This window comes from Empidonax traillii, unplaced genomic scaffold (genome assembly GCF_003031625.1).
Source record: "Empidonax traillii isolate 1590-97213 ecotype Southwest subspecies unplaced genomic scaffold, ASM303162v1 scaffold189:size1549363, whole genome shotgun sequence".
NCBI classification, from domain to species: domain Eukaryota; kingdom Metazoa; phylum Chordata; class Aves; order Passeriformes; family Tyrannidae; genus Empidonax; species Empidonax traillii.
In genome coordinates, this window is record NW_020955382.1 from 1,026,491 (window position 1) to 1,049,901 (window position 23,411).

At 42.3% G+C, this 23,411-nt stretch overlaps 1 protein-coding gene across 3 annotated transcripts in view; it reads left to right on the plus strand.

Moving 5' to 3' along the window:
- The window catches only part of NFATC1 (nuclear factor of activated T cells 1), a 109,927-nt gene that overhangs the window by 61,418 nt on the left and 25,098 nt on the right, over positions 1 to 23,411 (plus strand). The window contains exons 7-10 of one of the 3 annotated variants that reach the window (XM_027886550.1): positions 2,171 to 2,226; positions 3,484 to 3,616; positions 16,592 to 16,971; positions 17,083 to 17,278. In XM_027886550.1, the coding sequence (XP_027742351.1) occupies positions 2,171 to 2,226; positions 3,484 to 3,616; positions 16,592 to 16,971; positions 17,083 to 17,278 (765 nt within the window). Of the gene's footprint in view, positions 1 to 2,170; positions 2,227 to 3,483; positions 3,617 to 6,271; positions 7,909 to 16,591; positions 16,972 to 17,082; positions 17,279 to 23,411 lie in introns of those variants that run through there. The other 2 variants (XM_027886553.1, XM_027886554.1) reach the window with 2 other exon arrangements.

The window sequence follows — 23,411 nt, forward strand, 5'->3', positions numbered from 1 at the left end:
CCCCTCAATTGCTGAGCAGTGATGGTCTGGACAGTCTCAAGGGAATTTCTTGGAGCAAAGCCCGTATTGTTCTTATTAGCTTCCATGAGAGAAGCCATGGCTCTGGATTTTTGTTTTCCTAATAGTTTAGATTACAGCGTTTTTGTCATCATAAAAATTTTAAAAATGCAAAAAGACGGTGCTGCGTGAAGTAATTGAAAGATTAGCTGGAAATGGAGTAATTTTGAATTTTACTGAAGTATCGGCAGGAAATAAAAACCAGAAACCTGAATCAGATCATTCGTCTTGCAAAGCAGAAATTAAACGTAGTAAAAAAACCTGAACTTCTGGTAATCCGTTTACAAAGGCAAATTGAACACATGTTAACTACTAGTCTGGACGTCTGTAGATTTTAAAAAAACCAACCCAACAAACCCCTTACAAAGCAGAAGTTCCTAGACTTTGCGAAACGTGTGACAGTGTCGGAGTTGTGTTGCTTTTACAACTGATTGAATTAATTAGGGGCGGGGAGGGAGGGCTACAGGTCCTCTGCGAGGAGAGGGCTGGCAATAAAGGAGGCTGCTCCCAGACAGGGGATGTGTCCTGGCTCGCTGAATTTCGGTCAGGTTTTTTCTACTGACAGCTCAGGGGAAGCATCTGTTGTATAAATTGCGAAGTGATCGCCAGTCCTCCCGAGAAGTCTGCTTCAATTTTGGCACTCTCCAAAGGCATCGTTAGGGAGACTCGAGCACAGTCTGGCTGCTCCTCCTTCCCCCGCAGCCGAACGTGGCAGTACCAATTAAAGGGATTCCTTTCCCAGCGTCACAAGTTAAAATGTAGGAAGAAACTGAGGGCAGATCTGCTAATTGTTTTCCTACAGAAAGACCTGCCAAATCCGCTGTGGTATTTGTGCTGCGACCTTCACATTGCACTTCTTTCCATAGGTTAAAAAAAAAGGGGGGGTTGGACATTAAAACAATTGCCAGCAGCATTCCTTTCACAGTAGGACAGCTGTACACAAAAATGTTATTTACAGACATTTGTAATAAATCAGGCGGTTCTAAATGCGTCACCTCCATCCTGGCCATGGAAGTGAACAGAGAAGAAAAAGTACATTCACTCTTTTACCTTTCAAAGAGCTGTTTTCCTAAGGCAGGCCCACGTCTGTGTGATGAAGTTCAAAATAACTAATATTTGCATTTGCATGTCCCGATGCCACAACAAATGTGCAAAAGAGATGACACAAAGTCTCAGTTTCCTGCTCATTCCAGCAACATCTGACAGTGGTGGGACTCCTGTGTCTCTCCTGCCCAGCTTAGCCAGCAGTCTGCTTATGGCCTTTCATTTGGGTTTTTCTAGGCCTGCGGAATGAAAATCTTATATTCTGTATTATTTTTCTGATTTCTTTGCTGTTGAGGTTTGAAGATGCAGGGAAGTAAGAGCCTACCTTGTTATTGACAGGTTATTTCTGGATCAGTGACGTGCAGAAAAATGACTAGACAAAACCAGTTTCTTCCCCAGAAGAAGTTACAGCTGTGGGTTAAATCTGTGTTTGCTTGAAAACAGAAATACAGTAAATTAGGAGGACCCAACACACCACTAGAAGCAACTCCAGAAGTGGGACCATTGTAGCTAAGCTAAACCAACTTTAGGATGGAGCAAAAAGCAGTGTTTCCCAGCCTACGGCCTTGCCTTTTGATCCAAGCAGAAGAATTCTGACAAGCCAGACTAGGAGTGTATTAAAATCAAACACTGCATGGCTGAGGAGCTTCTTAATACTACCTTTTTTTGTTGTTGTGTTTAATGTTAATGTTGAATATGACATGCAGCATAGGTAGTGATCAAAAGGCCTTACACGTAGCAGTACTGTCGCCTGAAAGTTCAGGAAACTAAGGTGTAGAGCAGTTGCACATTTTATCCAGACTGGTGGCAGAACAAACTCGCAGTGGCTTTGCCCGTCGCAGCTCTGGGTTGTGGTTCTCCCCTTCAGAAAAGCTGAGTGGACTCCTGCCACAGGTTACCCGCCCAGATGGTCTCTTAGTCGGGCAACACTTGGGCAGTGCGTTTTGAGAGCTGGTTTTCGTATGTGCAGTGCCCCTTCGAAGAGATTTTTTTCGCAGAAGTCATTCCTTCCTTGGCTTGGGAGAGGAAAAAAGGACAGAACTAGATATCTTTTTCTTTTGTCTTTTAGATGGTCACCATGTGTGGGAAATGGAAGCCAAAACCGACAAAGAAATGTGCAAGCCAGTAAGTCTGCCTTAAATATTTTAACATCGGGATGAAAAATATATACTGCCTTCTCCAGCACTGCTACTAAAGAGGGATTTCCAAGGCTTTGGCACTGAAACAGAACAAGTACTTAGGCCTCCCCTCCTGGAAATCTTTCTTTAACGTGAGCATGGGGTAAAAAACCTTCTCTGGAAGCTATTCCAAAAGTAGGAGAGACCATTTGGAAAATATTTTTTCATTGTCCAGGATGGGCCAGCCCTGTCTGCTCGTCTTCTATCGTGCTGGGTCAGTTCTTTCCTCTGCTCCCAAAGCAATTTCTGATCGTTTTCCTTGGCTCTCCTCTATCTTCAGCAAAAGAAACATGAGTACCCTCACAGGAGATCAACCCCACGCTAGAGAAGTGTGTCTCTCTCAGCCATGACTCTAAGTGGGAAGTACGTCCACTATTCCATGTCTCCAGGAATATGCAATACTTGCAGACCTGCAGGCAAACAATTTAAAGATCTCAGCTGAATTCAGGCCAAATACTAAGATGAGCATTCCATTTTATTCTCTCAAAAAGTGCCAAGGGAGGTTTTGATGGTCATAGCAGATTTCATTGTGCATTTGTGTAAGTTGATGCCCTAGCAACTAAGTCTTTCCTTAGCCCTATACCTGGAGCATTTCGTTTCTAACAGTGGAAGATCATCTACAGGCTGTCCAACCTTTCTTCCTGTATCACTAGAGGTTCTTGCAAGATCTCCTATCTGCAGAAACTAGCATGCTTGAAACTTCCTGAGTTGTTATATGAAAAAATACTGCGCTGTGGAAAATGGAAATATTTGAATAATCCTGTCCTAATGGCTTTCAAAGGAAATTGTGTTAGCTTGAGATATACTGGGGATGACCTGCCAGCTGAGCTGTTGTGCTTTCTCCTGCTGAGTTAGGCACCGCAATTTGATTGTGGTCCCAGATTCTTGACAGAGGCAGGGGGGATGGAGCCTTGTCCATATGCAGTCTCTTATTTGCTGTCCAAAGGGAAGAAGTGGAAGCTAGTGATTTTGTAAAGATCTGAACCATGCTAAAATACTTTCCTTGCTTCTAGAGTCCTTGGAATGGACACAGGAGTTGGTGGGAGGCCATCCTTGCCCACAAAGCCTACCAGTTTCCCCGCAGAGGATTTTCCTCCTTGGGAACCCGAGCACCTCCTTTTCGGGGTTGATGTTTGAATACTGTTGTACAGCTCAACTGCCTTAAGTCATGCCTTGACTTTCTCATGTGTTATTACTTTTGCAGAATTCACTGGTGGTTGAGATACCACCTTTCCGCAATCAGAGAATTACCAGCCCTGTTCAGGTCAACTTCTATGTCTGCAACGGGAAGAGAAAGAGAAGCCAGTACCAGCTTTTCACCTATCTCCCTGCCAATGGTAACAAAACATGTTCCTTATCTCTGCTAGTAAAAACTGAGAGATGATAATGATGATCACTTAGAAAGATTTATGGCTCTGATATTTTTTTAGTAACCTAAATAATTTGGATGTATAGCTGGTGTTCTAAAATGAGAGTGAGAATCGACCCACGAGAGGTGCCTTTCTCTTTGCTGTCCACACAAGAGACCTCCTTTGCAGATTATTTCCATTTGTGTTGGTGGCAGAGACCTGTTGGAACAAGGGCATCTGCTTTTGCGAGCTAAAGAACCACAACACAAACACGTGTAGCTACAAATTGTGAAGGCACTGAGCTCTCTGCTAAGTTGCTGTCAACCCTCAGTCTGAATTTCTGGCCCCAGAAGATACATTGCATTTGAATAACACTTCTGAATTCGCACCACAGCATTGTAAACATGCTGGGCTCTGAGCTGGAAGTGGTGTGTGAATTCTCCTTGCAGTCATTCTGTACCTCGCTGTCTTGCTCAGGATGAAAGTTGAGATGGGCAATGGAGATCAAAGCGCTCCATACAAAGTGATTTATGTATGGGAAATGTTTGGAAACACATGACAGTACTTTTTTTGAGCTTATATTGATAGCTGTGAAGTGACAATAAAGTCACTCATGATAGCTGAATTCCAAGCAGGCTTGTAATGAAGATTTTAATAGCAAGTAAATTTAGATATTTTTTTTAATTATTTTTATTATTTGAAATGGCTCTATTTCTGAGAACACTCTTTTGGGGAAGGCAGGAATAAAAGGATGCTTGTTTTGTTGTTGTTTTAGAAGGAAGAGGAATTAGAAAAATTATTAGGTGCTTTTTTGTAGACTTTCCAAGTGAAAATAGTCCTTCTGAGGGAGATTCCCACAAAGCAATACTTGAGTCATGTTGCATGACTTGAAGAGACTTGCCAACTGTTCGTAGGTGAAATCCCTTAAATTACACACTTGGAATTTCACCCAGTTAGCATGCATGCACTTCAGACTTTTATCAGGACTTTAATTTATAATAAAAGTACAGGAAACTTGACATGGGCAACTGACTGCTTATTGCATATGTGCTGTGTAGCTATGCTTCAGTGAATCAGCCTACTTATGCAAACTTCATCCCCAGTGGGGATGTCTGTGTATATTTAAAGACTGTTCATCTCTTAAATTGGAAAGAAAAAGAGTTGTTATTCTCTTCCACGACACTTTTCAGCAACAAAAATCAGTTGTAGAGGCAATCAGGTATTGCCTTGTCACCCAAGTTCCCCTCATAAATATTTCAGATTAATTCCTCGTGTTAACTGCTGTTCATTAAGCAGCATCTTCCCTCCAACCTTTACACTGGCCATTTTTTACCACTGTATTCTAAACCATGGGAACAGCATTCACTGCTGCAGAGTTGGTTTATGTTGCCCCCGTTCTCTGTTTGAAACATCTAATGTTTCATTTGATGTGAAGAGGTGGGAATATATAACTAGTAAAAGGCAACAGAGAAACAATCTAGGCTTTATTCTGCAAAGGCATCTTTAATTATGGTAATTGTTGAAATCACTGGGCATCTTTTTTAGTCTGCTGTACCTATTTAAATTCACAGGAAATCTTTTCATTTCAGTGTAGGGAAACCTGAAAGAAAACATGTAACAGCAGGGTAGGGTAAAGGAAAGGTATTCATAGTAAATATACCTTGCTCCCATTCCTGTTTGGTTCTCCACTTACATTCTCTTAATACACATGTATATGTGCATATAGGTAATTGAAAAACAGGTTGTGTTCTTCACAACCTCTCTCGTTACAGTGGTAAGAGTAAATGTGCTTCTGCAATCATCAGAATTAATTAACATATATATTCATTAATATTAATAGTATACTATGTTTTTATCATGCTGTGTTGTAATGCCTGTGCTAGGGCTTTAAGGTTCTGCCCTTATGTGGCTGGTGTTTTTTTCCATCTTGCCTTTCAAAGATACATACAGTCACCTCAACCATATATTTACCAACTGTATACAGTGACTGAATCAGTGATTTATGGTGCTGTATTTCTAGGAGTCATTTTAGGATGTTCTGCCTTAGTTGCTTTCAGTCACAATGTTCTCACAGTGATTCAAGACACTGTAGAAAACTAAAGTTTAGCTCATAAGGAAAAAGTACTTGAGTCAACAGCCACTGGGTGATCAGTGTAAAAAATGTAAATGAGATAAGTGATTTTGGCCCGGTTAACAGTTTGCCTCTTGTTTAAACAAATCCCACAAAGAGAGAAGGTGAAGAGTTTTGAGAAGCAAATGTCAGTGATCATCAAGTGTAAGATGTGGTTTCACAGATCAGATGGTACCCTGCAAGCTGCTTCTCCTTCCTTGCCTTAGGACTAATCAAAATGCTATCATTTCAGTGCCTACTGTAGTTTTGCAGGTATTGCTGCATGAGAGAGCTTTTAAAAGCTTCATAACGCACATTAGATGTATTTTACAGCTCAACTGGACCGTGCCAAAGCAAAATACCATACATGGACTAAAGCATAAATATTGTGTGAGCCCACTGGCCGTGCTCCTGGGGTGGGTGTGGGTACACACAGACCAGTGGGAGAGCCATGGGCTCGCTGTGCAGCTCCGACCGCAGAGCAGGAGGGTTTTTTTTTTTCCCTGTAGCTCCTATTTCTCCTCATTCCCTAGGGGAGAACAGCCAGTGGATCCAGGGACACCACGTGGCCTCACTCATCCCACCTCCTATGGATGGTCCTATAGCGTCTCCATGGAGTACAGCTCTGTGACGTGCAGTCAGCACAAGCTGCCATCTCCAGCAGAGTGTTATGGTTTCGTCGCCGTAAGGCTTCTCCCGTGCTGCGGAGATGTGGCAGGATTGTTCCTTTCCTCTGTTAGCTCAAGTGTTTTGCAGAGCAGGGACTTAACTTTGTGAAGATGAGTTCCTGCTTCAGAAACAAAAAAAAATTGCTGTAAACATTAAAATCTTAACTGCTCTGTAAATGGAAAGTTTAAATAACAAAACAAAACAGAAAGTAGATGCTTCACAAATGGAGCCAAGGTCTTGAAAACTGGCTTGCTTAAGTCTTTGGCTTAGGACAGACTGTAAACCTAAGTACTCATAATCCACTTTTAATTGAAATTTTGATTTACTGTTCTGCTAAATCTGAGCAATCCCTGAATCCTGTCTTAGCCTATATTGTACAGAAATGACTGTAATGTCATTTTTTTAGTATTACTTTAATGTTACGCATCACTGAGCAACTGCATATCAGTTTTGTCCTGGAGCCTGCAGGCTGTAGGCTCTTGAGACTCCTCTCCAGACATGCCTAGTGCAGAAATATAAGTAGTTTCCGTACCATTCTGGCAGAGGTGAATTCCCGCAGCTCCTGTGGTAAGTACTGATACGTTTTGCGTTGCCACGTCCCATCAGAATTTGAGGAGGAAGGCTCCGGACCAGTTGCTGCAGTCAGGAGTCTGAGCAGAGCACAATGAGCAGACCCTTGGATATTCAGCTTTTAAAGTGCCTCCGTTGCTGCAGCTCTGTGCAGATGGGCTCTGCGGCTCCATCACGTGCAGCAGAACATTTTGGAAAACCGTTGGTGAACCCCGCATTTGTGAACCCCGCCCTCCAGAAAAACACGTGGTTTTGACTTCTGTTTAATGACTGCATGTCATTTTTGCTTCTGTGAATTTGTTATACCATCGGCCCATATATGCATTTGAAATAGGGAAAATAGTCTTCTGAAATCACTAGAGGTAAGCAGTAGCGTTTGAGGGATAAACTAACCTGGAGAGCCCGAAGAAGTACACAAGCAACCAGACGTATGCTGTGGTTCCAAAAACCTGTGTTCTCACCTGCTAAGAAAGCTGAAGGCGTTCTCCTGCTCAGAAGACTTTAAACAACTCACTGAACGATAAGGGTTAGATGTGTGTTTGTTCAGATTTCTTTTAAGTAGGTACATCAAAATAGAGGAAATGTGCTGAAGAGGTTTACTTTTTACAAATAGGAGTGCTCTCTATGTTTTCTAATATCTAATGAATATTGATATCAAGAATGGTGAATACCAGAAAGTTTTCTTTGAAAATAGACTAGTAGTGATATTTGATTAACCAAAGACAGGCTTAGTTTGCCTAGAAAATATTTAATAAGATTGAAAAAGGAAAGTTGATGTGTTTCTTTCACTGGAATGAAAAAGTACTCTTTTGCAAACAGTTGATGATAAAGCATTTCTGGTTTCTGTTTCTGTCAGGCTTCTTAATTGTCAAAGAATTATTAAAAAATCATTTCATTGCTTCTAGTATTTGTTAAAATGGTGTTAATATTATGGGCAACTTTTATTTGGAGATGCGTTTCACTACCCATAGGGCCGGATTTTCAACTGCACGGCCTCCACTTGCAGAGCCAGCTTTTCTGCAGTTCCTTTTGCCTCCCTGCAGTCATCTGCAAGAGTCTTCAAGGTGTTGAGCTCCTCTGAAAACCTGACCACAGTGATTTGGTGGGGATGCAGGTCCTTCAAGGCTGCGTGTAGGGAGTTGTGCTGAGAGCCTGTCTGTGGTGACTGGATGTTCCTTAGTGTTGTGGTTTACAGCACAAGTGGCACGAAATTGAAGGTCTTAGAATTGTAGAATAGAGTATCTCGAGTTAGAAGGGACCCATAAGGCTCATCAAAGTCAAACTACCTGCTCCTTGCAGGACCACTTTTTGGTGTACATCTGAAAAGGGTGGTTAGTGCCCACTGCGCATTGTTGTCAGCATCCTCCTGACTTCCTGCCTCTGCTCTAAAAATATCTAAAAGTATCCAAATGAGGATGCAAATCGTTGCCTCTCTAATGGGACACAGCACACAGCTTGTGCTGATTGTCTCCCGACACCTCTCACCTCTTCAGTATTCGATGGATTTTCCTGCTCAAGGTTGGCAAAATTATCAGCCTAGTCCTTTCTGAAAAAAAAAAAAGATGGTGATTTGGGGGCTTTTGGGGAAGCAGGGACAAATTCAGAGCCTGCATTGTGAATGGATCCTAATCGGTGGCTTATGCAACATGATCACAGCAGAGCCAGGAAGGGCAGCACCTCGATGAGGGGACTGAGCATAGCTGAATTAGGCCTGGAGGCTCACACCTGCTGGAAGTGTTTCCATCCAGCCCAGGGAACAGGCAGACTGCTGCAAAGCTGGTGCAGGGCAGGATAGGACAACAGAAGGGATGGGGAGAAACGTTGGCTGCAGGGGACTTGCTTTAGGTGAAAATAAGAATCACAGTTACTCGTTTTTACACTATGCACTGTCACAGTTTAGTTTATTTTGGCTGCTCAGTGGTTGATTGTTACTTTTGACATCTAATAGAGTAACTAAAAGCAGGTAAGATTTTTGTCAGTCCTGTTTCCATTTAGGGCAGTCATAAAATTCATGATCGCTGGGTACATCAGTCCTTCTGCTCCCATCCAGCAGGCGCTCAAGGTCTGTGGCAGAGCAGAGGAGGCACTCACCAGCATTACACCCCCAGGTGCTCTAGTGGGTACCCAGCTGGTACCACACTTCATCCAGGTGACATCCGTTTTCAGCGGTCAGCCAGAGCCCAGCCATCCAAACTGGAGATGCAGTCTGCCTTGATCTCTAAGGGCAGAACTCTGCCTCTCTGTGCAGTGCTCCTTCATCACCTGGAAAGCCACCAGTACCTGTGTAATGTCCCTGAGACAGGCAGGGGTGGATGAGCACTGTTTTAGAAGCCCCTGCCTGTGTCTGACCATCAGGATCCACAGCAGCAGCAATCACCCATAACAGTTAACTTCCAGTGCATAAAGTTGTCTTTTGGCAGTATTTCCCTTTTCAGATATTTCCCTTCAGATAACAAAACCCAGCCTTATGGTTTTGGTCACCAAACCCCTCTGCATGAGCATCTCAAGGACTCCCTCCCTTATTTCCCAGTGATTTCACATGCATATGTTAGCAAGCGTGGGCCTTTGAGATCTTCCAATTAGCTTAAAAGTCAAAAGGTAAACCTTGTGTGAGGGAGCGGAGTTTAGAATTACATGGGCTGGATTACAGGAGATGCTTATTTTTGTTCTCCCTGAGTGGCTGATCACCAAAATTAATCCAGCCCAGTAATTGATCCTAAAGGGGACACAGTGGTGGAGGCTGCTGGAAGTGAAATGCATGGGCAAGGAAGACTGTGGGAGAAACTGCATCCTCCTCTGAAGACAAAGAGCATGTTGGAGCTGAGATGTCTGAGGTCAGCCAAGTCCAGGCAGTAGTGGAGCGAGGTGCTGCTCTGCGCGGCGGGAACAAGATGTAGAGCAGCCCAGATGGGCATATCACAGGACTTGATTTTCATATTCAACATCATAGGATTTAATAAAGTGTTGTGATGGAAAATTGTGCCTTTTAAGAATTTTCCCTTTTTCTTTTGAAAAAAAAAAAGCCAGTGCCCATCTTCTGTACGAGCACAACCAAAATGCCCTCCACCTACTTTTCCGCTCCTCCCACTCCCAGTTTAGCAGTGCATGCACCAAGCCACCATATATAACTTCTGTTTTATAAATATGTGTAGAATAACCTAATAGTTTAACAGCTGTTGAAAAGCATTTAGCAAATGAGTTAGCTAGAAAGCATTTCCTAATCAGATAATAGCACTGTCCGAGATTATATGCTGAGATGTATGCACAAGGCTTCCATCTTGCTGGAGCTGTTCTTGTATAAAACTGTACATATGCATCTGATCCCATAAAAATCTATCCAAACAAACCCAAAAAGGGCAGGCAGGCATGTGTTAGTTAGCCCTCCCAACGAGCAGCACCAGTAGCAGTGCACTAGCAAGAGAGGGTGAATTCAGATACTTTGTGCAGATAAAAGCTGCATTCACACATATGCTGCCTACAGCTTCTTGATAGCATGAGGCTCCCTTTGTTTCTGAGTCACTGTGTTCTGGATTTATTAATTAAAAGCTAAAGCTTGATAGTAGCTTAACCTTTAAAAGTGTTTTGGTTTAATAGGTGGAAATGCACAGATAGCATCTGCACAGGTCCCTGTAGTGACTGTCTCACAATATCCCTGGGGCTGAATGCTTGTCCCTTATCACTGAGATTGCCACTGCTGCAGATATGTTGATGGGTCATTTCAGAAGGTTTTGCTGAGCCACTGCTGCTTGGGTGCTACTGAAGGAGGGATTCTATTTTCTGAGGGCAGCCAACCCCTTGCCTCTCCCTGACACCAACAGCTCCACAGTGAAAACGAGGGGAGAGGTCCTTGCTTTGCTCAAGCGTGCTGGATGCAGCCAGTGCTGCTGCAGCTGCCAGGATTTTGTCTTTGCACAGATCCAGGGTGGCTGAGCTGTACGTGGTGATGTGTCCACATCCCTAATTATGTCTCCGGTCAACAAACAGCAAAGCAGCAGCGGGAGCTGGGGAGACTTGTGCAGTGTCTTCTGAAGGTGTGCTGCCAGCATCAAAACTGACTGACAGAGGAGGATTTCAAAGGCACAAACAGCCTTTCAGAGTTCAAGTCAGCGATGAAGATTTAGATACCCAACTCCTCAACTCTCTTTGAAAGCCTCATCCCCTAATTCTTACCAATTGCAAGACATTTACTCTAGAAGTTGAAGAAATGTGTGCGTGCACATGATGAAAAAAGTAGTGTTTTGATTTTCATACTCTAACCAAAATCCATGTGCTGGTGCCAGGGAACTACATCATAGTCTGCATTATGAAAGGTAGCTATTTTGTTGGATAGGTTCAATCAAACTTAAGGGTAAAGTAAATATATTATAGTGCCATAAATGTCTACATTGATAATACTACATGGAAAATGGGAATTCGTTAGTTAAATGTTAATCAGGATAAACATCTGTTTCATTTATATGATTTTATTTTCTCAGTTCGCATATTTTAATAACAGCCCTCCAAAAAAGTTTAAAAACCCATCTGGATTGCTAAAGTGTAAAAGCAAACAGACTTGTTAGAATTGTCAAAAAATACATATAATTTATATTTGAGCACTTTCTGACTCCCTTTACTGAACGTGCATGATTTATTATTTTTCTTCTAGGTTTGATATATTAACTTTTTACCTGCTAGAAAGGCCTTTCATTTAATGTGGGCTTGCAGAACTGGCTGAAATATTTCTCCCAGATTCAGACACACACAGAAGGACCATTGTCTTCCACCAGTACCTCGGTATGATGTCATAACCCTGGTCTTTCTGAGTAAGAAGCTTTGATTTATAGCCAGGGCTGCTGCCAATGTGCGGTTCTTAGAACTTCATATTAAATTAGATGACATAATGACATGTGTTCAGAGTCTAAGAAGGCATCATCGAACCATTGAACACCAATTAGCAGAAATTAATTTGCTTATCAGGACTAATTTACGACTGTGAGCTCTGTCATATTTTAATATTCAAACCCAAGCGCTGTTTAAAATCGTCTGTCAGCTGACCTAATGCATTGTGAAGTAACAGGTACTTAAAAATTCGCCATACAAACCAAACTCATCTTCTTTTTTCCCTTTTTATGACAAGGGCCAGATCCTTAGCAGAGTAGTGCCTCTTAAATGAGTAACGTTACTTCTGAGCCTGAGCGCGTGTAAAAACAGTATCATCTTCTGTGTGTATACAATTTCACAAATTCTGGCTTCGTTGCTGAAGTTTGTTGTGGGCAAATCTCAGCATATGGCAGATTCAGTCACAATTTTTCACTCTAGCCAGCTGAGAGTCTGCACCACAGAGCAGTTTTGAGACAGAATGTTTGTTGCTATTTGGTATGGCTCTGCTGGATTTAAGAAATAGCCTGGTTTCTGCTGAAAGTGCTTGCAGGTTCTGAACAGCTGTAGGGCTTTGCAGTTTATGGCCAGTCCAGGCCTGCTGTGTGACTAGGAGAGTCTTTTTTGGCTAGTAGGGTTTTACTACATCATTTAAGATTTGAAGTATTTGAGCCAGAAGTTAATCAAGCTAATACTGTTCTCCGTTAGATATTAATCCTGAGAAAATTAACGGCACTGTCTGTATCTCATTGTGTGAAATATTCGCTTGTGCACGTGAGTGAGGATGGAAATGGATGTGTATTATGGCAGCTAGCTTACCATGCCTCCATGAGGATGTAGAAAAGGGCTCGAGACCCGTTTTTTGAGCTCCGGTTTGTAAAGATTTGCAGTTAATGAAGCATGAGTCAATAGGTAAGTGGTAACACTAGTCCCTGGCTGGCCAGGGAACAGCCCTCTCTGCTGTGTTGCCTTGTGCAGAGGTTTGTCCTATGTGTTGCCCAGGGTTTTCCTGTGCAGGTCCAAGATTTGGGCTTGATCCTTGAGCTTCTCGTCCAACTCTGGATATTCTGTGATTTTCTGAAGGAACCCACTGGGTGCCTACCTAGGAGAAAGTGGTGAAGGTGGACACTGAGGTTTGTATCCTCAGCTGTTCTGTGTCAGCTGCAGTTGCTCACCCCAGCTGAGCATCTCAGTCCCCCAGAAGTCAGTGAGACAGTGGGTAGGGTGTGTTAGTTACTGTAGCCTTATTACATAGGAGCATTTTGAATTGTTTAACACCACAGACACCATGAGGGTGGGTGGGTAGCCACTGAGCACAGCTGCAAGCTGTTCATGCGTTGGTTTTTGGAAGGTGTGCCTTGAAATACCCAGGGCTCTTGCTTTGTCTCCCTGCAGTCCTTTGAAAAGCAGAAGAAAATTACTGCCCTTTCAAAGACTATAAGGTCGTTTACATCAACTTTTGACACATTCAGAGTATTTTCAGAATGATCAGATCAGACCCACAGCTGGTTATAGTTGAGTTTGGAAGTACAAACACTAGCAAAGATTTTTGGCCCCTGTTACTCACTCCATTTGGTGAAGTTACATAGGCTGGGGAGAAGCATGTAACAGGATAGAGCAGCGTAAATAAGCCGTTAACGGGTGAAATGTGGCAATTTGTGGTATATCTGTCCTCCACAAGTCAAGTGCTATTGTTATTCATGTAAAATACTAAAGTTGAGGCCTGCCCAAAAAGGATTTAAGAAATAGCCTGGTTTCTGCTGAAAGTTCTTGCAGGTTCTGAACAGCTGTAGGGCTTTGCAGTTAAGGATCAAATGTCTTACATTTCTTCTGACATGCTCAGCTTTGCAGGTCTGATTCCAGATCCTCTGGATCATTAGTAATGGGTTCTTCATGGGGGAAAAAAAAAAAATATCCTACAGACCTTCCTTTTCCAAACTGGTACCCCATGAAGACATTTGCAGTTTTTTAAAGGATAGTAAGTGGCTGCCATCCCACAGTTTGGTGCATGCATACATTGACTCTGCCCAGGGTTAATGACTTTGCAAATAGCAAAGCCCTGAAAAGTCGGATAGAAATCCCTTCACCATTTTAGAATGAATACTTTTCCTGTCTTCCAGTGTGATACCTGTTCTGGTTATGAGATTAGCCTACAAACAAAATATATGATAATGAGCAAGGGGTGACTTCTTTTACTGTGTTGAAGAAAACACATTAAAAAAGGTAATGGAGACAATTCAGTTGAATGAGTTTAGGCACCTCTAAGCCTAAGTGCAGGTAGTATCTGTCCATTTAAAGAAAATTTGTTTCCCATTACATGAAATAACTGATGCTCAAGAGTATCAGTTCAGAGCAAAACACTGTAAACAGATGTCAGATAAAATGGAGGTGCCACTTAATCTCATATCCCTCCTTCTTGTCTCCCTCTCTGGCTACCAACCTACCATTAGCAAACGAGCTACTGTGACCTACCCTGACTGGCTCTGTAATTACCACCAGTCTCTATTTTCCCTCTGAACTGTGGTTTATAGGCAGCCAGGAGTGCCCTTGGTTGCTGTCACCATCTCCAAGAGAGTTTTTGGAATGGAGTCCTGCCCACCCATCAGTCCTTCACCTGGTGCAGAGCAGGACTTAACTGGTTATCCTCTGTTGGTTGCAGCGCGTGCATTTCAGTGTAGCGACGCAGAAAAGAGATTTACTATATTCATGGCCTCCGACTGGACCACATGGCATTGCTTTTGTAGAGAAAATAATTCAAATTTAAGTGACGAAAAAGTGCTTGGCAAATCAGGTAGCGAGGATGTGCTGTAGAAGAACTGCAATGAGAAACCAGCCTGAGATCAGGAACCTGCCTTCTGTAAAGTCTCCAGCCTGCCTGCCATCAGGGCTATAACCTTCCCTGGTTTATAATAACTCAGACAACTTCAGGGTTTATTGGAGTTGTACGAGCAGTGGTTGAGCTTGGAATTATTTAGCACAGGTGTTTCTATAACAGTGATATATTGGGAAAATTCAGTGTTCAACAACCATCATATTTCCAGCTGTGCTGTGGTTAGTGCAAGCACAGTGAACCTAATGTAAAACATGTGAGAATATTTGCTAGCTCAGGAACTTGTTAAAGGTATTTTCTTACAGTATCTGAGCTGCTGTGTTTATCTAGGTGCGTTTCTTTGGTCTTGCATTTTCGTAAAGGGTGTGATAGTGGTTTTATAAAGCTGTCACTGAAGCTGGAATCTGCAACCAAGTGCTTTAGTAGCCCTGCTATCCAGTGTACAGCACACGAGGTGGTGAAAATAAGATTATGAGGAATCCAATGGCAGCCCGTTATCCCGAACACATTTGTCTTGAGCAACACCTGTGCATCTGTTGCATATATAGACCTGTTTTTACTAGGGGTGCTAGAAATCTTGAAACAAGTGTTGCAAGCATCTACATGTAAAAGAACATAAAAGGAACAGAGTTAACAAGGGGCTAGGGCACTGTAAAACAAGGGTAGTGAAGTGCATTCACCACCAGCAAAATCTGTGAGTGTTAAAAGAGGTTTTATATGTACACGTGCACACGTGTACTTTTAGGGGTTCAGAAAGACTCATACATGAACAGGACAATGTATAAGGGCTTTTGTAAAGCACAAGCAAAAATATTGTCAGAGGCACTCAAGCAACACGTGTCTCTCAGCTGAGTTGTGCAAAGAGGTTTCACTAATAACCTCGTGCCACAATGGGTTGGTTATTAGAATATTCTGAAAAAAATCTCCTCTGGTGCCACTGGAATTTTTTAGGAAGAAGATAAATGCATCCGTAGTCAAGCACTGTATGCATTAGAGTTGCGTCTGTCTAGAAAAGAATACATCTACACATCAGACTTGCCCTATTATTTATAATTTTACTGTTACCTCTGCACCGCATCTGTTGTAGCAGAAGCTTCAAAGGCACCTCCCCTTGATTTGGGAGAGAAAACCAATGTTGAAAAGACACTTTGATTTGTGGAAGGATCTTCTCTGGTTTGAGAAGGCAGCTCTACACTTTTCAGGACTGAGTTGGTGCTCACTGACTGTCATTTCTGTCCAGATTCTGGTAGCTTTTAGAGACTTGACAGCTCAATTAGGGCATCTTTTGGGAACAGTAAGCAGAGGTCTAGAACAGGAATCAGTTTTTCTTGGTAGACAGAGACTTACTGACATTTGTTAGGAGTTGGCATTAGCAGAAATTAAAAACTAAATAAATAATTTCCTATCTTTCAAAAATATCCCCATAATTGAAAACTTCTTGTACATAGCAGTTTGCCATGTATCATTGCAACTTCACTTTCATTGAACTCTGAAAGCCCCACCTCTACCTTATTGTGCTCCAGTTTACTGAGTGTGCAGACATTTATCAAAGGAGCCATCAGTAGCCGTGGAACTGCAGTAGTATATCCAAGTTAAAATTCTTGCCTTGATTACTACAAATCCATGGAGCCCTTGGGTCCAAAGCTTCCACTGAAGCTCGGTTATTTGCAAATAGATTTTTATAGCACATTAGTGCTGGAGGAGAGTCCAAAGAAAATAGTCCTTTTCAATATTAGAACCAGCTGTGACTTTCTTGTGCTGATGACTCATTCATTTTTTTTTTTATAGGGTGGGAGAACTAGGCAAAAGACACACAGAGTCTTATTCACGACGTTGTTTGTTTTGCAAAGGGTATCCTAGCCACAAGCCAACTTGATCATACCAATACGCAACTCATGTTTATTTAAAACCTTTTTTCTCTTAACAGTTCCAATTATAAAAACAGAACCCACAGATGACTATGAGCCTGCTCAAACCTGTGGACCAATGAACCAAGGCTTAAGCCCTCTCTCTAAACCGTACTACAGCCAGCAGATCATGATGCCCCCTGATCCTGGTTCGTGCCTCGTGGCTGGCTTTGCCTCCTGTCAGCAGAGAAACGCCGTGATGTCACCCTCTCCCAACGCAAGCCCCAAGCTGCATGACCTTTCGTCCTCTCCTTACAAGTGCATCCCCAACCCGGGCCACAGCCACCTCGGACTTCAGCAGCCCGCTGGAGGTGTCCCCACCATACAGGAAGTGCCAAGGTCTATAGTTGTGCACCCAAGCTCCCCCGAGCAATCATCTCACATCATGCTGCAGCCGCAGGTGAGTCAACATCTGAGCAGTAGCTGTCCCCTTGGTTATCAACAAACACTCTATCCCAACAGTCCCTCTTCTCCAGTTCCATCTGTTACCCAAGAGCCAACCTATTTGCAGTCCTGCAGTCCAACTCACTCATCCATAATGGGTCAACAGCAGCAGCAACTGCCGAAGGTTCACAGAAATGAGTCTCCAACAACCCAACCACTGTCATTGCCAGAGTTGCATGAGGAAAGTAATCATAATTTGGCCCCTATTCCTGTAACGATCAAGCGAGAACCTGAGGAATTGGACCAGATGTACCTGGATGATGGTAAGTCTTCCGCAGCATAGGTTTGCGTTCACCATGTTGCTCTTACCAGTGAGTTCCCTTAACCCCCTCCTTCTTTTGAACCCTGGTGATAAAAAAGTTCAATTAACAGCCTGGTGTAATGGTGCGGCCCTTTGCTTGGATTGTCTCTGTACAGGAAAGGGCCCTCTCATTTCATTTGCGATAATGAAACCACGTTATCTAAGCATTAAGTGCTGTTAGTCAGCACAGAGCTAGCTGCATGACCCACAGCTATGTTGTAATAACCTTAACTGTGTGTTCTTGGCTTATGCCCACACCAGTGACCTGCGGAGCTGCAGTGAAAACATATTTAACATTGTCCCATTCATAATGCAGTGAAATGCCTGATGTGCAGATCTGTTCGCTGGAGCTAAATGATAAACCGCCCTACTTCAGTTGGGAAGGTTGAAATTGAAAACGGAGGCACATCTTTCAGCATAACTTTTTACAGTCTGTTTGCATCTGGCATTAAGACTGGGGTTTTTTCCATTCTTATTGTGGCCTTGCTGATGTTTTGGGTTTTTTTTTGTTTTTTTGGTGGTGTTTCTTTTTTGCTTTTGTAAGATTCTGTATGTATATATATTCTCCGTGCACCACCAAAAAGTGAAAATACTGTGGTAAACTTGTCATACTCTAGTTTCCAAAGATTTATTAGTTGAATGTAATAACAGGGATAATATGGGATTTGATTATGTGACCTCACTGAACTGTGATTTAGCATTTGCTGCTAAGCATCCCAGTAGTATTCTGGTCCCTCACCTTAATGCAGTATGTGAGTTCCCTTCCAATAGCCACATAACTTTATATAACATACCATTCTATTTGAAGGCGAGATCCTCTTAAATGGCTGCATTGAAACTAATTGGTGCCAAGGAGCATCTGAACGTGATTGACCTTGAGGGAGAATTTAAGACAGTTCATTGCACTGTTTTTTTTTAAAAGAACATTTTGTCATTCTGTTTTAAACAGCATGCTACTCACTGAATTAGGATTGCAAGTTAATGTTTTGGAGCCCAAGTAGCAGCCCTTTGCTTTTCAACTCTAGAAAAATTATGTTTCTTAACAGAAGTTATTATTGATTACATGATAGACAGGTCTAAGTAATTTTTCCTATTTAATTCACTAAAATTTTACACAACACATCTTTGTGACAAGGTTTTCTTCATGTAGCAGACATTTTTACCACTTGTCTGTGCTGTAAAGGAGTAAGATTTCAACAAACTAAATTAGAAATGTACGCAAACCAAAACAAAAAGCCACGGCCAAATTTTGGTTTTGAGAGAAAACAGAAGTTGTATATGGAAGGAAGAGAATCCAGATAAAATCTAAACAAAGTCTATAGCTGTCTTTCTAGAAAAGTATGAGAAATGGGCAGTCTTCCTGCCTTACCTTTCAAAAATCCAGTAACCATTCCTCTGACAGAACCATGAAGGTTGCCTTTGGCTGGTCTCTCCGAGAGATGGGACTGCATCTCTGGGATGAAAGGTGAATGAAGCTCCTTAGCCATGTCTACTTCAGGTTTCTCCTGGAGGAGCAGAGGAACTTGCTACCACGTGTTTTGAGAGAGAGGTTTTAGGTTTTTTTCAGCAGTACTCATTCTCTCTGATAAAGCAGAAATAATTTAGCCTTTAACCTCATCTCTCTTCTGTCCCCTCTTCTGGACACACATGCACACCAATCCTCTAACAGATGATCGGAAGTGATTGTGGAAGTCACCTTGTACATCTGTCCTGAAACTTGAGGTTGACTTTGGAGATCCCTTCAGCTAGCCCACAAGAACTATAGGCCAAGAAAGAATTCATAGGTACAACAGTCCTGGTAACAGTATATAATAGGAAAAACCCCAACCTTTTGAACTTTCAAAAATTGTATACCACCAGTTTCCTCTAAAGGAGTTAGTCAGAAATGGCTAAACTGATATTTAGGCTTGTCTTAGGGTTCACACTGATGGAGTGTAATCCACATAAGCTGCCCTTTCCTATATGAACCTTATCACACTACCTGAAAGAAAAGGTCATCCCCTCTGTGTTTTCTGTTGACAAAATGAAGCCCTTGTGGAAATCTGGAGTGGGCTACTATTCGTCTTTCTATTTGTCTCAGTATCTGGGCAGTTAAGAGAGAAAGTATGTGGCAGAGGGACTAAAGGCAGGAAGCATGTCTTGTTAGAGTTGTGGTGGCCAAGCCCCCCTGTTCAAAGCATTCAGAGCTCCATCATGCCTCAGACACACAGAGCAGGATAGCAAAGCTGTGGCTCAGGCTGGAAGCCTACTTGGTCAATGCTACATGCATTTCATGAAGGCAGCCTTTTCACCACCGCTGCAGACATTGGTTTCACATTCCATTTAGTCTGATGTAACTGCAGGCTCCAGTGGAAAGGGTGGCCTCAATCCGTCTTGCTCTCAGTCACGTGTTCTTGCTGCTTCCTTTGAGTCGTATCAATTGATTATGGAGCAGCAGAGCAGGCTAATGGAAAATTAGCCTGCCCAAAATAGCAAAACCCACGTAGTTTTCTCTTGGGTCAGCTCATGGAACCAACATGCCCTTGGTCCAAGCTCTGGGTCCAGCCCTCGAGAGGGGCAGGAAGTCTGGTGCTGTGGGTTGAGGGGTGCCACAGGACCGCTCCTGCTGGCAGCAGCCCACCCTAGGCCAGAGTAAGTGTGAGTTGAAGCCACACACACGTCTGACGTGATCTTATCTCCCCAGCAACTATCTAATCAGCTCATCCTGTCTCAGTTAAAAATCCCCTTCTCGTGCTCACCTTTCAGTTACGGAAGGATGACATCTGGGCTCCATGGCACAGTCTCAAAGGGCAGTTTGGCTACTACAGTGACTGCCTGGAAACCACCAGTAATTGCTCCTGGTATCCCGGGAGGTGCTGCTCGCTGAGATGGGCACGGAAGAGGCGATGCACATATGCAATGACTTTGTGCCTGGCACTGTTTCATTCAGACCTCTGGCCATGACTGTGGAATAAGGGACAATGGGTTTTGGCAAGTGGCTCATGCCACTAGTAGTCCTTCATGTGCCTGATCTTTTTTTAAATAGGAGCTTTTAAGCCATCAGCGTTGCTTATTACTGGTATCATATCCACCTCTAAGTGTTTTTCTTGTTGGAGGAGAGATATCTGTAGTACCTTATGGCTGTATTCTGAAAATCAGAATATCAAATCCATGAATCCAGAATAATCATATCCATGAGTAAGGAGGGTTCCTCTTTTTTTTTTTTTTCTTTTAATAGAGTGCTTGTAGCTATTTAATTCATCCAGTTTTACGTAAAAGTATTTAATAAGTGTGAGATATAGATATCTAACATACTTATGGGACTGCCAGACAAATAAAATACCCAGCCGTTTTTCCCAGAGTGATATTTCATAGAATTTTGGTTGCTTGTTTACCACTTTAAGGAGGTTTGATTTATGCATCTAATATATGCATAGCATTTTTGGACCAGGTATAAACAGAAATCTTTTGGTTTCAGCTTATGGGTTCAAAGCAACATTCATTCCTTTTGTTTTGGAGTAAGTCCGGATATAGATCATATACACTGCAAAGTATAGATGGAAAAAAAGAGTCAATGAATTTATATAGATACACACCCTTTATATGACATTTTTCTTCTTTGGTAGTGGTGGGCAGCTGAAGTGATGTAAAGGGAGCACACAAAGTGACTTCCATTTTGACAAATAAGTTTTAGTCTTGGCAATTTGTTTTAAATCAAAATCCACAGTAGCCACCTGAGCTATTCATTAAATGTGCTGTCTCTTTCAGTATGTGAATATATGATTCCACATATAGACCATATTTAAAACTCACACCATAAGGTGATACCTGATATATTATGGCTATGGCCTTGATACTGAAAGGTATCTGGCTTGGATAGCAGCGCTGGTTTCAAATAATTTTGAGTTCAGCCTCCTAGCAAAGATTATGGCTGACTGCCTTTGCTGCTTTGACAGGAAAAATTGATTAAAAGTGGTTGAAATGGTGACATTTATGCCTGTTTTGGTCCTCTGCAAGAGCCCATGGTCCTTTGCAGTGGGAGAGGAAGTGTCTTGCCAGGAGCTCTTGCAGAAACCTGCAGGGCACTGTGGCACCCTGGTAGATGATGCCAGGGCTGACAATGTCTCTGTGTACGTGTGCCACCCCTGCCTTAGACAGAGAAGGTTAAGTGACATTTCTGTTAAGTAGCTAACCTGGGAGTAGTGTGGGGGTGCTAGGGCGGTGGAGCTCATGGAAAATCATTAGGCAGGCAAGTACAAGTCGATGCTGTAATTGCTTTTAAGAGAAAGCATTTTATTTGGGTATTGATGTATCCCCTTTGGGACATGAAGTGGATGAGCATTGCCCAAGGAGATGGCTAGTTTGGGGAAGCTACAAGCTGGCAAAAATTCTTCCTGGTCCCTTGAACCAGATGTGAACATTTCCTTAATTTGTATCTCACTTTTGAATGTATTCCTCTGTGCGCTCATCTAGCTAGTACTTGGGTCAAAAGGTGTTCCAGTCTTCTCTTGAGCTAGTCCTCCTTCTTTTCTGTTGACTAGGGCAGCTCAGATAAATTTTCAAATTTTTAGTGGCTTTTCTTAGTGATAGAAGAAACCCCCAGCCAGAGGCAGTGGAGTGGAAGCTTTCGGGATGTTCAGGCAGCTGGGAACTGGCCAGGCTTACAACAGGAGATGCTGAAGGTGACTTGAAATCACCTTCCTTACACCCATTTCCCTTTCCTGGACCTAGTGTAGCCTGAGTGGAACTGAGCTCCAAATCTTTCATTTCACCAGGATGGAGAGAGTTCAATTAAGCATGCTAATGCCAAGAAACTTTTTTCAGTTTTTAACTGGCACTACCAATAGCTATTGGATATTTTACCTGCAGCAGAACAACACTCGGTTGTGAAATTATTTCCTGCTGTTAGACACATCAAAGAATGTAGTTTTTATTACAGATGAAAATAAGGTATTTGGAAAAAGCGAGGGGGAAACATATTGATACCAACAGGAAAAGATGTATGACTTACGTTCTCAGCAGGTTTCAAGGTATATTGTAAATGCTGTAATCCCATTTGTTATATTAATGCACAAAACTTTACAAAAGCAGCTTTTAATTTAAAGCAAAGTAGCATCCTGGAGAATTCTTTAAGGTGGACTTGAGTAGTGAAGATGAAGATCTTAGCTTCTTCAAGCTTTTCCTGGGTTGTAATCTCAACTTCTGAGATGCAGTCCCAGCCTTGCTGAAATCAGCATCGCACTCCCATTGCTGGCCGTGGGGCCAAGGTTCCACATGCTGTTGAAAAAAAATGTTCTCCAGAACGCCCCAAGTCCTGTGTAGGAGCCAGAACTGAAATAACAATATCTGAATGACAGATCTCCTGTCCAAAGTTTTGTATATTAATTCAGCCTCCTCCTCTCCACATGAATGCTTTCATAAAGGTCTCTATCCTGATCTTGACCTGATTGGATCTATAAATCTTTGTGTAGTAAGATGAAAATACACAGGTCATAAACAAAGGTATCTGATGTTTGGATATGTGGCTAAGAGAAAGTATCAGAACCACATAATCATCTTTTTTAAAACAAGGAGGCTTTTGTTCTTGTGATTGTCTTTGCACAGCTGTGAGTTTTATAGCACTGTGCCAATGAATGCACTCATTGCGACTTTTATTTTACTCTGAAAAGGTAAATTGGGAGCACTAAGCCCCCAATAAGTATGTAAAAGTGGCAAAACCACAGGTAAAGTGTTACTGAAAGCTGCAGCCCTGCCAGCCATTTCATTTTAAACATGGCTCTTTTAAAAATAACTTTTGCAGTAAAAACTGTAACTCCTGGATGTAATATGAGCTATTGCTAATGTCATTCCCATGAATTGCTTACAGTGTTGAACTGTTAGATGTCTGACAAGTCCATATATCTCCTATACAGTATATATGAAAGTTTTTTGCCTCTAAACCATATGTTCTTTTTTTACTCCTCTATATTCTGGAAATGCACGTGGTTTGGTGATATAGTTTATTTGAACAGGAACCATAGCAGACAGAATTATTCTTTTGCTGAAATGTATCCTTTTTCATACATCTCAGCTTCATGATTAAAGCGATTGGCTCTTGAGGCATTAAGTTTAGTCTG